The sequence below is a fragment of the Mirounga leonina genome, unplaced genomic scaffold, assembly GCF_011800145.1.
Source record: "Mirounga leonina isolate KUSES-001 unplaced genomic scaffold, KU_Mleo_1.0 Mir_180, whole genome shotgun sequence".
In the NCBI taxonomy this organism is placed as follows: domain Eukaryota; kingdom Metazoa; phylum Chordata; class Mammalia; order Carnivora; family Phocidae; genus Mirounga; species Mirounga leonina.
Window position 1 is genome coordinate 11,830,049 of NW_023270469.1, and position 12,636 is coordinate 11,842,684.

The window sequence follows — 12,636 nt, forward strand, 5'->3', positions numbered from 1 at the left end:
TAAGCGACTGCCTTCGGCTCAGGTCATGATCCTGGAGTCCCGGGATCGAGTCCCGCATCGGGCTCCCTGCTCGGCAGGAGGTCTGCTTCTCCCTCTGCCCTCTTCCCTCTTGTGCTCTCTGTCTCTCATTCTCTCTCTCTCAAATAAATTAAAAAGTAATAATAATAATAATGCCGCGATGAACTGCCTTGTCCTTAGATCTTGATCTGCGTCACTGGTTATTTCTAGATCACTTCTACAAGTGGAGTTGTCATGTCAGGGAAGGCACACATCTTCAGGGCCTTGAAACATAATGCCCATTTACCTCCCAGAAAGGTCTCCCTCTCTCCAGCAAAGTGGTTGTGCGCCTCTCTTTCTATGTGAATCTTGTCTTCCTCTGAAAAGACAAGATTCAGCAAGGTTGCCCTGCTTGCCTGTCTCTGAGCATGGAGCCCAGTGCTTTGGGTGAGAGGTGGCTGGAACTAGGAGGAGAATGGCCATCCCTGGAGAAGACTGGACTAGATCACGCCTAAGTGCCGAACCTTCTTTGGTACCAGCCCAGCCCAGCCCTGTCTCTGGAAGGGGCATTTGAACAAGACAGGCATGATGGTTAATTTTATGTGTCAACTTGACTGGGCTAAGGGATGCCAAGATAGCTGGTAGAATGTGCATGTAAGGGTTTTTTTCTGGAAGAGATTGCATTTGAATAGGTAGACTGAGTAAAGATCCTTGTCAGCAGTGTGGGTGGACATCATCCAATCCACTGAGGGCCTGGATAGAACAAAAGGAGAAAGGCAAATTTGCTCTCTCCTTGAGCTCAGACAGACATCCTTCTCCCACCATCCGTGCTCCTGGTTCTGGGAGATCTCCGGACTTGAACCGGACATACACCATCAGCTCCCCGCCAGGGTCTCCAGCCCACAGACAGCTGACCATGGGACTTGGAAGACTCCCTGTCTCCTATTGCTTCTCCTTCTTTGGAGAACTGATGAAGGCAACAGGAATATGCCCCAGGACCTGATTCATCACAAACCTAGTTTCGTGGCACGTTCATCTGTGGGTTGCTCTGAACAGTTTTTGAATCCAGTTAGCCTTACCTCTCAGGGCAGATGAGTTTTGTGCAGTTAAGAGATGTGCCTTCAAGGGGTGCCTGGCTGGCTCAGTCAGTAGAACGTGCTCTTCTTGATCTCAGGGTCATGAGTTCAAGCCCCATGTTCGGTGTAGAGCTTGCTTAAAAAAAATCTTTTTTTAATTAAAAAGAAAGAAAGAAAGAAAGAAAAGGTGGGGTTTCACTACCCTTCCTTTACACTTGCCCAGCGGTTCTGAGGTCTGATGAACAAGTCCAAATTTGCCTTAAACTATTATTCCCAGCTGCTTGGCCTCCGATCTCACTCCCTCTCTGTCTTTATCTTCCCAAACTAAGGCTTCCCCTCTTTTTTTTTTTTTTTAAGATTTTATTTTTAAGTAATCTCTATACCCAATATGGGGCTCGAACCCACAAACCCGAGATCAGGAGTCTGGCACTCTACCAACTGAGCCAGCCAGGTGCCTCTCCCCTTCCTTTCAATGGCTTGCCGGCCCCCTTTTTCATCTCAACCCCTTTGTGTGTTCTCCAGGTCTACCACCTTGACCTTGACCTGGGATCAGGCCCCAAGCGTCAGTTCTGGCACCATTGTTTCTTTGTGAACTTTGGCTGCCTCACGCAGCCTCACTTTTGCTTGACAGTTACGAAGCCTCGCAGACTGGCCCATGGCAACTGCCTCATTCGGTGCGTCCCTGGACAAGAGGGAGCCAATGAGGCTGGGGCAGCAGGAGAGCGGAGCGCATCTGGGCTTCTGTGCCTGCAGATGGCAAACGGGTTCAGTGCCAACTACAGCAAGACCCCAGGCCCCCCAGGATGAGCTGGGCTTAGGCTACCCTGGGCCTCAGGGCTGCTGAAGCCTCCTTCCTTGGAGATGGCTAAACAAACGGATTATCTGGAAGGAAACCATTTAACACCGACCCAAGGGTCACCTAGTGGCTCAGTCATTTGGGGCATCTGACTCTTGGTTTTGGCTCAGGTCGTGATCTCAGGGTCATAGGATCGAGCTCCACGTCGGGCTCCCTGCCCCACGGGGAATCTGCTTGAGATTCTCTCTCTCCCTCTCCCTCTGCCCCTCTCCCTGCTCACTCTCTCTCTCTCAAATAAATTAAATTAAATCAACCCAAAGGCGCATCCCTTTCACAAGCCTGAGAAGCTGGCAGCAAGAACAATACCCCACAATGCACAGAGCTCTCGGGCAGCCTCTCTCCAAGCTGAGTCACGGCAGTGAGTCTCCCTCAGGCTGCCGGCGGCCCAGGGGTTGCTATGTCCTTGTTCCCTAGTCTCGCTGGGGCCTGGGTTATTCAGCAGCCTAAAGCGACGTGCCCAGAGGCCAGAGATTAAGAGGGGATCCAGCTTCGGCTCACCAAGGGAGCTTTCCCCGCTCCACCCCCCCCACCCCCCCCACCCCCGCCACAAAAGGGAGACTCTGCTCCTCCTTACATGGGCTTTCTCCCCGGCAGGGCAAGAACTAGAAATCAGAAAACCTGGGTCCTAGCCCCAACTCTGTGGTGCTTTGACGAAGCCCCTTCCTCTCCCTGAGGGCTCCTTCCTGACAGGGCACGGTTTGGGCTGAGCCTTTCCCTCCCTGGAGTGTCCAGGGACACCGAAGGGGACACTGCGTGGGGTGCTGCCGGGATTCGAGGGGGAGAAAGCAACAGGAAGGGTTGTCCGGAAATCCTCTCCCCACCTGTTTATTATTCTTCAGGCCTTTCTGCAAGCAACTCCCCAAATATGCCCAAGGGTCGGTGAGGACAGGAAAGTCAATAGCTGGTGGCTCCTTAAGGGCAGAAGAACCGGTAGGACTGTAGACTGGTTGACCCATTCTCCTCTGTGGAACGGCCCAGAACCCCAAGTGCGGGGAGAGGTGGCTGCTCCCTGCTCACAGCTGTTGCATCTTTGGAAAAGTATCCTTGGCCGAATGGGACCTCCTGGCCCAAATTACTCCCCACCCCACGCCAGGCAGTGGTCAGTGTGTAGCCTAACGGGCCGCCCCCTAGGTGGGACCAGTTCTGAGGTGCGAGTCACTCCAGAGCTCCCCGGAGGCCAGGCTGAAGCTGGACCTCCCCGTTCTCTCTGGCCCCACTCCCCTTCTCTCAAGAAGCTACTTTCAAAGAATCCCTGTCTCAGGCTCTGCTTTTAGGAAATGACAACCCCTATGATGTCTTGCACAGATTAGGTACACAATCAATATTTTTGCATAGGTGGCTATCAGCCAGGGCCCCACCCCCCCACCCCCCGCCACGGGTTTCCATCAGGATGCAGACTCCCAGCAGGAGTCGGTCTGATGCCTTACAATACCCCGAGAGATGGAGACATGGTTGAACGACGGAGGAAGACGCAGCCTTCTAAGGGAACAGAAGTAGACCCCCCAAATGGGTGGACCCAGGTGTCCCCAGCACCCTCTCTGAGCCCTCTATGCAATTGCCCCATTGTCCAGAAGGAGATACTCAGGTCCCAAGAGGGGCGACTGGCCCAGGTGGGGGACATTAGAGCATGGCAGAGTCGGCGTTTGAATGCAGGCCTCCCCACTGAGGGTCTGCTTTTAGAAACCTTGGTTTGTCTCTCCCCAGGAACAGGTGGGGCTCAGGCTGCTGGACCCTGGAGGGGAGCCCCTCTCCGCACCGGCTTTGCTGCCCACACAGGCCCCCTGAACTCTTGCTCATCCTTCAAGCTCCTGTTTGAGCACCGCCTCCTCCAGGAAGCCTCTGCCAGCACAGGCTGACCAGGAGGGCAGAGCCCATTTCCACTCCTCCATCCGGGTCTTCACTGTGTCTCCAGGTCTTAGCCTGACATTGGAGGGCTGCCCCTCAGCAAGCATCACTCCATCCCACTCGGAAGGTCTGTCATCTGGGTGATATGCAGCCTTGTCTTTCTAGAACCTTCCGCCAGACATTACTCCCATCAAACATTGAGCCCAAGGGCTTTGTATAAAGAACTTGCCAGAGGTCACCCTCGAGGCCAGAACGTGGGCCAGCCTCCAGCATCTTTATTAGCCTCCCCTTCTCTCAGCCCCATCAGGACGGGTGGGGCCGCGGCTGCCTCCGGGGAGCAGGAGAAGTAGAAAGCTCCGGGCCAGGAAAGGCCGGCTGGTGGGCGGAGAGACAAGTCAGCGATTCGGACAGCAGCGTTTAATGGGTGTTTCCGCGCTGGGGGCCCCAGTAGCCCTTACATGCCCTGGATCCCAGGCCTTCCAGGACGTGCGAGCCAGGGCTACGTACTGCTCAATTCTCGGCGGTGGGGGTGGGGGCGGCTTTCACATAGAATGAAATAGGGAGGGGGCTCCCTGGAGCTGGGGGCCGCTTTGCTGCTTTACTAAAGCCTCATTTGAGAGAGGGGATGAAAACGTGCTTAGAGTAGAAACACCATGCTGAAGTTCACAAGGCAGGACCAGAACCCAGGCCCTGCCCTGCCCTGCCCCTGGAGGCCAAAGGTGACAGGGAGGCCGGGTTCTTGCCAAAGTGCAGATCTCACTCCCTACCGTGAGTCCCTTCCTGTTTCCACAAGGGTCAGTCTCAGTCCCCGGGAGCAGGGAGACTTTCCCAGCGCCCCTGGGGGGCTGGGGGCCCGGCCTCCCTGCCTCGCTGAGAACCGGACCGCTGCTCTGGGGACTCGCAGTGGTGACCTCAGTGTGACAACAGCTCTTTCGGGCTCTTTACTAATTTAGAGAATGTATACTATTCAGGCGGGTGGCTTCATCCTCGGATTCAGAAACACAACGCCCTGGGGATTGTTTCCAGTGGACAGTGAAATTCCACTTGTCACAGTCACTGAGAACGCAGGCCTGTTCCTGGAAGAGGCTCTGGTCTCTGGGTGTTTACAAACATCCTAGAAGACCAGGAGGCTGGCGGCCAGGGCCCTCGGAGCCAGCCGAGGTGGGAGCTGGAGTTCTGCCCAGCTCAGCTGTCCTGTTCTGGGAGCTCTTGGCAAGTCCCTTCCCCTCTGCCTCCTGCCTGCTGGGGGTGGGGCGGGGCGGGGGGCAGCGACCGGGCGGCAGGATTTGCGTGGGACTGGCCACAGGGCCTTACTCTGATGGCTGCTTGCTTGCATCTCCTGGGTGTCAGGCCCCAGAGTGTCTGTAGGAACCCATCCACGGTGGCTTGCATTTCCTAGGACTTGGCAATTGCATGTTTCCCTCATAAACTGTTATTAAAAAAAAGAAAAAAGAAGTTAGCCAAGAACAGGCAAACTCTTAGAGACAGAAGGTAGAATGGTGGTTGCTAGGGGCTGGGGAAGGAGGAGAAGGGGAGTTACGGTTTAATGGAGACATTTTGCTTGGGATTTTTTTTTTTAATTTTTATTTTATTTATCAGAGAGAGGGAGAGAGAGCTCACAAGCAGGGGAAGCTGCAGGCAGAGGGAGAAGCAGGCTCCCTTCTGAGCAAGGAGCCCGATGTGGGACTCAATCCCAGGACCCTGGGATCACGATGTGAACCGAAGGCAGATGCTTAACCGACTGAGCCACCCTGGCGTCCCTGGGATGTTTCTGTTTGGGATGATGAGAAAGTTCTAGAGATGGATAATAATGATGATTATACAACACTGTGCATGAACTTCATGTCGCTGAATTGTACACTTAAAAATAGTTAAAATGGGGGGTGCCTCGGTGGCTCAGTCGTTAAGCGTCTGCCTTTGGCTCAGGTCATGATCCCAGGGTCCTGGGCTCGAAACCGTGTTGGGCTCCCTGCTCAGCGGGAAGCCTGCTTCTCCCTCTCCCACTCCCCCTGCTTGTGTTCCCTCTCTCTCTGTGTCTCTCTCTGTCAAATAAATAAATAAAATCTTTAAAAAAAAAAAAGATAAAATGGGGGCACCCGTCTGGCTCAGTCGGAAGAGTGTGTGACTCTTGATCTCAGGGTCGTGAGTTCGAGCACGACATTGGGTGTAGAGATTACTTAAATAAATAAACTTAAAAAAAAAAACACAGTTAAAACGATGAATTTCCTGTTATGTATGTTTTACCACCATTTAAAAAAGTGTATACTGTTAAAAAAAAAATGCCCAAGTAATGATGTTCATTTGAAAAAACACTGGAAAATAGAGAAAATAATTTTAATTACACCGAAACCCCATTCCCTCCTCCAAAAACAGTCTCCTGTGAAATCCCAATCCATGAAGACAGATAAAACCCTACTTATTAATCAACCTCCCAGTAGGCCATCTCTAAATATTACACATGGTGAACAAAATCTCACTCCCACCCCAAGATAGCCACGGCTGATACTGTGCTATCTACCCTTCCACATTTTTTCCCAACGCAAATATATGACATAAATATAAATATGTGAATTTTTATGAAAATAGGATCTGACCATACTTATTCAGGAAGCCTATTTTTCTTCCGTTAACAGCATATTATAAATGTATTCCCATGTCACTCTCTATCATTGGTGGTGACACCCAGGATGGGATTCTATCATGTAAATATTCCACGATTTAAATGGAGCCCGTTATTGAATATGTAAGTCGTTCCCATGTTAATAAGGAGAGCTGCAAGTGATAGCCTTTCCATGTATATCTTTGGCTACTCATGAGTGCATTTTTAAAGATAAATTCCTGGAATTTTGGGGTCAAGGGGTCCCTGCCTGTTGGGGTTTTTTGCCTTGTCTTGCCAGATGGTATGCGGGAGCAATAGGTCATTTATAGCTATTCCCATGAACAGCAAGAGATGCCACTTGAGCTGAGTAAGAGGATTTCTGCCCTGGCCAAACTCAGCCATCGCCAGGATTCAGGCCTTAGGGCCCAGATGGGGAGCAGTCTGCAGGGCCAGGGGTCCTCCCATACACATCTGAACCCCCGGAATCTATGATTAGGTTACATTACAAGGCAAAAGAGGTTCTGCAGCTCTGATTAAATTAAGGATCTGGAGATGGAGAGGTTGTCCTGGATTACCTGAATGGACCCACGATAGTCACCAGGTTCTTTTAAGAGGGAGTCGGGAGGGCCAGAGCCAGAGAGGATGGGAGGATGGAAGCAGAGGTCAGAGTGATGCGGGGCCCCAAGCCAAGGGATGCAGGCGGTCTCTAGAAGCTGAAAAAGGCAAGGGAACCTGTCCTCCCCTAGAGCCTCCAGAAGGAAGGTAGCCCTGCCAGCCAGTTTTGGACTTTCAGCCTCCAGAATTGTAGGATAAGAAGTTCGTATTGTTGGGGCGCCTGGGTGGCTCAGGTGGTTAAGCGTCTGCCTTCGGCTCAGGTAATGATTCCAGGGTCCTGGGATTGAGCCCCACGTCGGGCTCCTGGCTTAGTGGGGAGCCTGCTTCTCCCTCTCCCTCTGCCTCCCCCCCGCTCATGCTTGCTCTCTCTCTGTATCACCGTGTCTCAAATGAATAAATAAAATCTTAAAAAAAAAAAAAAAGTTCGTATTGTTGTAAGCCACTAAGTGTGTAGGAATTTGTTCCAGCGTCAGTAAGAAACTAATACATCTGTCTCCCTCCTGCCACCAGGTCCTGAAGCCACCTTGTCTAGGGCACGATGGTCTCCCTCTGTAGCCAGTCACCTGATGACCTGCACATCACCCCCTCTCCTAACCAGGTGCTTCTCAGGCAGAGCATACCGAAGGTTCTGTGAATGGGGGAGAGACAAGGAAGTGCCCTGCCCTAGCCCCTAGGGCCCACCCTCAAGGAGACTGTGGAATTACCCTCAAGGATCCTGGAACCTGGACTTGCTTAAGGTCACAGGATAAGTCTGAAGTGATGCCAAGACAGAACCCCAAGGTCTCGCCTGGTGGGCCAGTGGGTTCCCCATCCACTTCACTAAGGTGAGCGTCTCTTTCTGTGCCAGGCTGACTTGCCGTCCCTGGGAGAGGTAGTCATTCACACTTTAGAGTAAGAAAGGACCTCTAGTCTGGGTACTCCCCCACCTGTCAATGGGGTGTTACTACAGAGTAGTGGAACTCAACACCAGCCTTGGGGTGGTAGTTCCTGGTCTCATCCACTCCAGAGTTCACAGGGTCCCACTGGCCACCCCCAACCCTAAAAGGTCTCCTTCAAACAAGCTCAGATCTTGCTCTCTGTAGGAAGCTGCTTAACCTAAGTGCCTGGCTCATGCGTGTGGCCATGATGGTCCCTGCTGTTTACAAAGCAAGGGTTCTTGCCAGGTCCAGTGCCCCAAACTTTCCCAGAGTCATTCAACAGAATCCTCTCAACCACCCAGGAAGTATTATCCTCCCATTTCACAGATGAGGAAACAGAGCCCCAGACAGATTAACTCATGCATATGCACAAAATGATCCAGATGCAAGCAGCAGAGCAGGACTCAAACCAGGTAATCTAATTCTGGAGCCAAGAGCTGCCTGGGGTTGGCCTGCGGAAGCATTTTGTTTGGCTCACTCAGTCAACGTTTCAAAAGCCAGCGATTTTATAAAAACATCTGGATTTCTAGACTCTCTTGAAAAATCTGATGCACCAACTGAAAGAACTCCCTATCGCCAAAGCAAGGTCAGTACATGCAAGAAAATAAAGTAGTATTGGATTATAATCCAAGGTATAAAATTAATATCCACGAGTTCATACTGACATAAATAAATGAATAAATAAATGAAGAAGAGAGGAATTTCCCACAGAAGAATTCCAAATGTTTTTATGTAGATATTCTGCCCTCAGGAAATGGAGCATAAATCCTCATTCCTTCCAAAGAGTACAGAATAGAAAACCTGACAGACACTGTGTCAGCCACGTGATCAAGGTCAACATAATAGTGATAAGTTGTCCCGTTGACAGTATCTATCCTTGATATGTGGTGAGAATGACATTTTACCTCTGAGGTCGTCCCAAAAATCCATAACCCCAGTCTAACCATGAGAAAAACACTAGGCAAATCCCAGTTGAGGGACATTCCACAAAATCCCTGACCAATACTCATCAAAACTGTCAAGGTCATCAAAAGCAAGGAAAGTCTGAGAAATGGCCACAGCTCAGCAGAGCCTAAGGAGACATGACAGCTAAATGTAATGTGGGATTGTCTATGGGATCTTGGAACAGGAAAAGGACAAGGACAGTGGGGGAAAACTCAGGCAGTCTGAACAGAGTGTGAACATTAGCTAATGAGGATGTTACCAATGTTAGTTCCTCAGTGGTGACAAAAGCACAGTGCTTTTGTCATTGTCATTTGTCATCAATGCATTTGTCACCGTAGGATTATCCCACGGTGCCCTCAGGTGCCCTGAAAGGCTCACTGTGTGCTCCTGGGCCAGGAGTCCCTCTGTTAGAGAGGTCCCTGGTTACCCTGGGTGGGGGTGGGGAGAAGGAGCCACCTCCCAGGCCTCTCTGCCTTCTAGACATGGCAAGGTCCAGGGGACAGAAGCCTGGGTGTCCAGAGACCTGAGTATGAAGCTTGTCTCTGTCCCGAATTACTCTGTGGCCACGTGCAAATTCCCTTCCCTCCCAGTGCCAGGAACAGCAATAACCATTGTCTCCCTAGGGCCCTGGTCGGCCCTCAAGGATCTTCTCGGGGTGCTGGCAACTGCTCAGGCAACCCAGCTGTTGCTTCTCGTGTGAATTACTAGTTGTGAGGCCCCCAGAGCCTGTCCTCTGTGGGACTGAGTCATCCTGGGATCATTTGCCTGCTGGGGAATGGAAGATGCAGTTGTGGGGGTGGGGTACAACACCCTACCCAAGGTGCTGGGTCCCTGCCTTGGAGTAAGTGAGGCTCTGGCCAGGGATCCCTTTTCCTGTGCTAAGGAATGGGTTAGAGACACCCTCCCCGAATAAGCAGCTGGAAGCCATTGTTGGGGACCAGATGGAGGCAAGGACTAGATAGTTTGGAGGTCATGACCCCAGCTGCACCCCTCCCCTGGGTTTCCATTTCCCTATACCCAGGGGTGTGGAGGGGGTCTTTTCCCACTGCTAGCCCCGTTCTGGCCTGGGCACCTAGAGAAGGGGCTGATGCGAGAGGACACAGAAACAGTGGGCGAAAAGAATCCAGCCAAAGGAGAGAAGGGAGGAGGAGGAGCCCGGACTCAGTGAGGGAGGGGCCAGGGTGGCCGTGGGGGCCTCTGAGACAGCATGCGCATGTGGCTGGGAGCCCAGGCGCCAGGCTGAGCTGCTGCCCCCAGCTCGGGAGCCCCAGTGCCGGCTGGACGAGGGCGGGTGGGCACGGGCAGGGCTGCCTGCCAGACACACACACAGAGCGCTCTTTGAGGAGGTGGCAGCTGTCGGCCCAGACCCCCTCTGTTTGCTGGGGCCCTGCCTGCTCCCTCCAACAATGCCTTACCGAGCACTGGGGCTGGGGAAACTGAGGTGCATAACTGACAATGCCCATTCAAGGGGGCGGGCAACACTGCTTAGGTGGAACAGGAAAGGACCCCAGCTCATCAGTCCTAGAATTGGGACTTGGGCCTCATAGCAGGCCTCAATTCCCCACCCCCCCTTCTTGCACATCTAGTACCCCTCTCATTGCTGGGGACCACTGTTAGGACTCTCCCCAGGAGCATCCTAGAGAAAGACCAAGGCAGCCCCACCTCTCGGGGAAGAAGGCTGGAAAGCCTCCTAAACCCCAGTGGATGACCTGCCAACGGGGGGTTTTGAGGCCTGGGGAGCTGGGGCCGGATCTAAGTCTCCGAGAAAGCTCACCTCACCCATACTTCCTCCCCTCTGTTCAATGACCTTAGGACTCCTGGCACTGCACACCTGGCGGATGAAAGAACCTGTAGCCCTGGGCGCTTGCCCCTACAGATGTCTTAGAGGGCTGGAGCTCTGTCCCCCAGGTCCTGCCATGAACCACATTTGCTGCCAGCCAGCTTCATGGAGCCAGCTCTACCTTTCCTCCATGGAGGGGTGGGGGAGGGGGGGGGGCAGTGGTGCTGATCTCCCTGGACTGACCCAGCCCCGGAACCTTGGTCTAGGTGCTCACTCATCCTTACTGGGTGGTAGCAGCCCTTTCTCTGGGAAACAGAGGGAAGAGGGACAGGCTGTATATGATGAGTGGCAGACCAGAGTGGTCAGACTCCTGGTTCTGCCTTCTGGTTGCTGAGGGATTTCAGAGCCTCAGTTTATTAAATGTAACAAGAGAAGAGCAAGGCCCACCTGGCAGGGGGTGGGAAATTAGGGCGCACAGGTATGGGCCCGCTATCTGTGGACACCATGGCAGATGTGGAACAGCTGAAGAAATTGGGGATGTTTAACCTTGGGGAAGAAAGGCTGGGGCCGCGAAGGCCCGTCTTCCAGCGTCTAAGGGCTGGCCCTTGGCTCTGGGTGGCCTGGCTGTGGGTGGCCCTTGAGTGGGGGTTACAGGGAGGCAGGATCCTCCCTAAAAGCCAGTCCAGCTCTCTCTGTCAGCTCTATTTGTCGGATGACCCGACAATGCGCTAGGCTGTTCCCAGGCAGTCGGAAGCTCCCCACCACCGAGGGAGGGGCCGCGGGGGAGGGCAGAGCGGGCGGAGGAGGTCTGGGCAGCGTAGCGTGGGGGTGCCCGGGTCTCTGGGCTTTCAGCGGGAGGAGCGGGGAGGGTTTCTAGGAGCCCTGCGAGACTGACCTGCAATCGCCTTCAGACACAGGGACTGGGAGCCCCGCCAGACCACAGGGCAGGCGCCCAGCATCGTGGGCTTGGGCAACGTGGGGGGTGGGGGCTCTGGTCTCCAGAACCCGGTGGGAGAACAGGAGATGGTGCGACTCGAGGTGGCCCTTGAAGGTTGGGTAAAGGGTGGAGACCGAGCCTCCTCGCCGCGTTGGGCCGACAGAAAAATGCCGTGGTCCGGGGTCCTCGCCTTTAACGCAGCCCCCGGGGAGGAGACGGGAGGGGGAGGGGCGGCGCGGCGCATGCGCGGCGCGGGCTGGAGCCGCCGGACAGTCCGGCCGCCGGGAGCGCGCAGGAGCCGGCGGGGAACCCCGAGAGCGCCGGGACCCCGCGCGGGGGGCTCTGAGCGGCGCGGCGGACCGGAGCCCCCAGCCTGCCGGCGCCGCTGCCCGCCCGGGGCCCGGGAGCGAAGGCCAAGATGTCCGTGCCGGTGAGTACCGCCCGCCGGCCGGGACCCCGGGTCTGCCGCCCCCGGCCGGGCCTGAGACCTCGCGCCGCCCGCTGCAGGCCTAATGCCGTGGGGGGCTCCGGGCTGGGGGCGGAGGTCACCCCACCTGGGCCTTCCCGGGCTGGGCATGAATGGGGGTTAGCGTGGGGGCGGCTTCTCTGCCCCTGCCTTTCTGTGCACCCTCTCACAGGAGCCGGCTCGGCCTGGGTTCCGTGCTGTCCCCTCCGGGACCCCCCTAGGACGGGAGGCTTGGCAGGGGCCTTTGTTGGCCCCGGGAAACCCCTGGGACGGCCGGGCCAGGCCAGAGTCCGTGCTGTCCCGCGGAACCCCCTCCCCCCACCGGGATGGCCAGGCCTAGTGGGGAGAGGTCTGTGTCGCTCGCCGGGAGGCCCCCTCCAGTATGGCTGGGCCGGGTGAAGGGGGTAGGTCTGTGCTGCCCCCAGGAAACCACCTGGGGTATCTGCCCCGTTGTGCTCCAGGGACGTCCCCGCGATGGCCAGGCCTGGGGCCGGGGGTGTGTCTCTCCTGGGACAGCCCACCCCCAGGACGGCCTGGCGGAGTGCGGATCTGTGCCAAGCCCCAGGAAGGCTGATGCGCTCACTTTCCCGGGAAGTTTTCCTC

General features: G+C 54.8%; 1 protein-coding gene, 1 long non-coding RNA gene and 1 other non-coding gene across 4 annotated transcripts in view; 1 reads left to right on the plus strand and 2 right to left on the minus strand.

Annotated features, from left to right (window-relative positions):
- Positions 1–1,187: 1,187 nt before the first annotated feature.
- LOC118023567 lies at positions 1,188–11,679 on the minus strand. The gene is made up of 3 exons (XR_004682846.1): positions 11,526–11,679; positions 5,089–5,203; positions 1,188–1,209 (listed from the first exon to the last, which is right to left on the minus strand). It is a non-coding gene; the product is annotated as an uncharacterized LOC118023567 (long non-coding RNA).
- On the minus strand, positions 1,454–1,526 carry TRNAR-CCU. The gene has a single exon. It is a non-coding gene; the product is annotated as a tRNA-Arg (tRNA).
- The window catches only part of BCAR1 (BCAR1 scaffold protein, Cas family member), a 44,566-nt gene continuing 35,543 nt past the window's right edge, over positions 3,614–12,636 (plus strand). Inside the window, exons 1-2 of one of the 2 annotated variants that reach the window (XM_035024761.1) lie at positions 3,614–3,901; positions 7,499–7,812. Coding sequence is in view for 1 of the 2 variants with exons in the window: in XM_035024759.1 (XP_034880650.1) it covers positions 11,986–11,997 (12 nt within the window). In the remaining variant the exon portion in view is untranslated. Of the gene's footprint in view, positions 3,902–7,498; positions 7,813–11,840; positions 11,998–12,636 lie in introns of those variants that run through there. The other variant, XM_035024759.1, reaches the window with a different exon arrangement.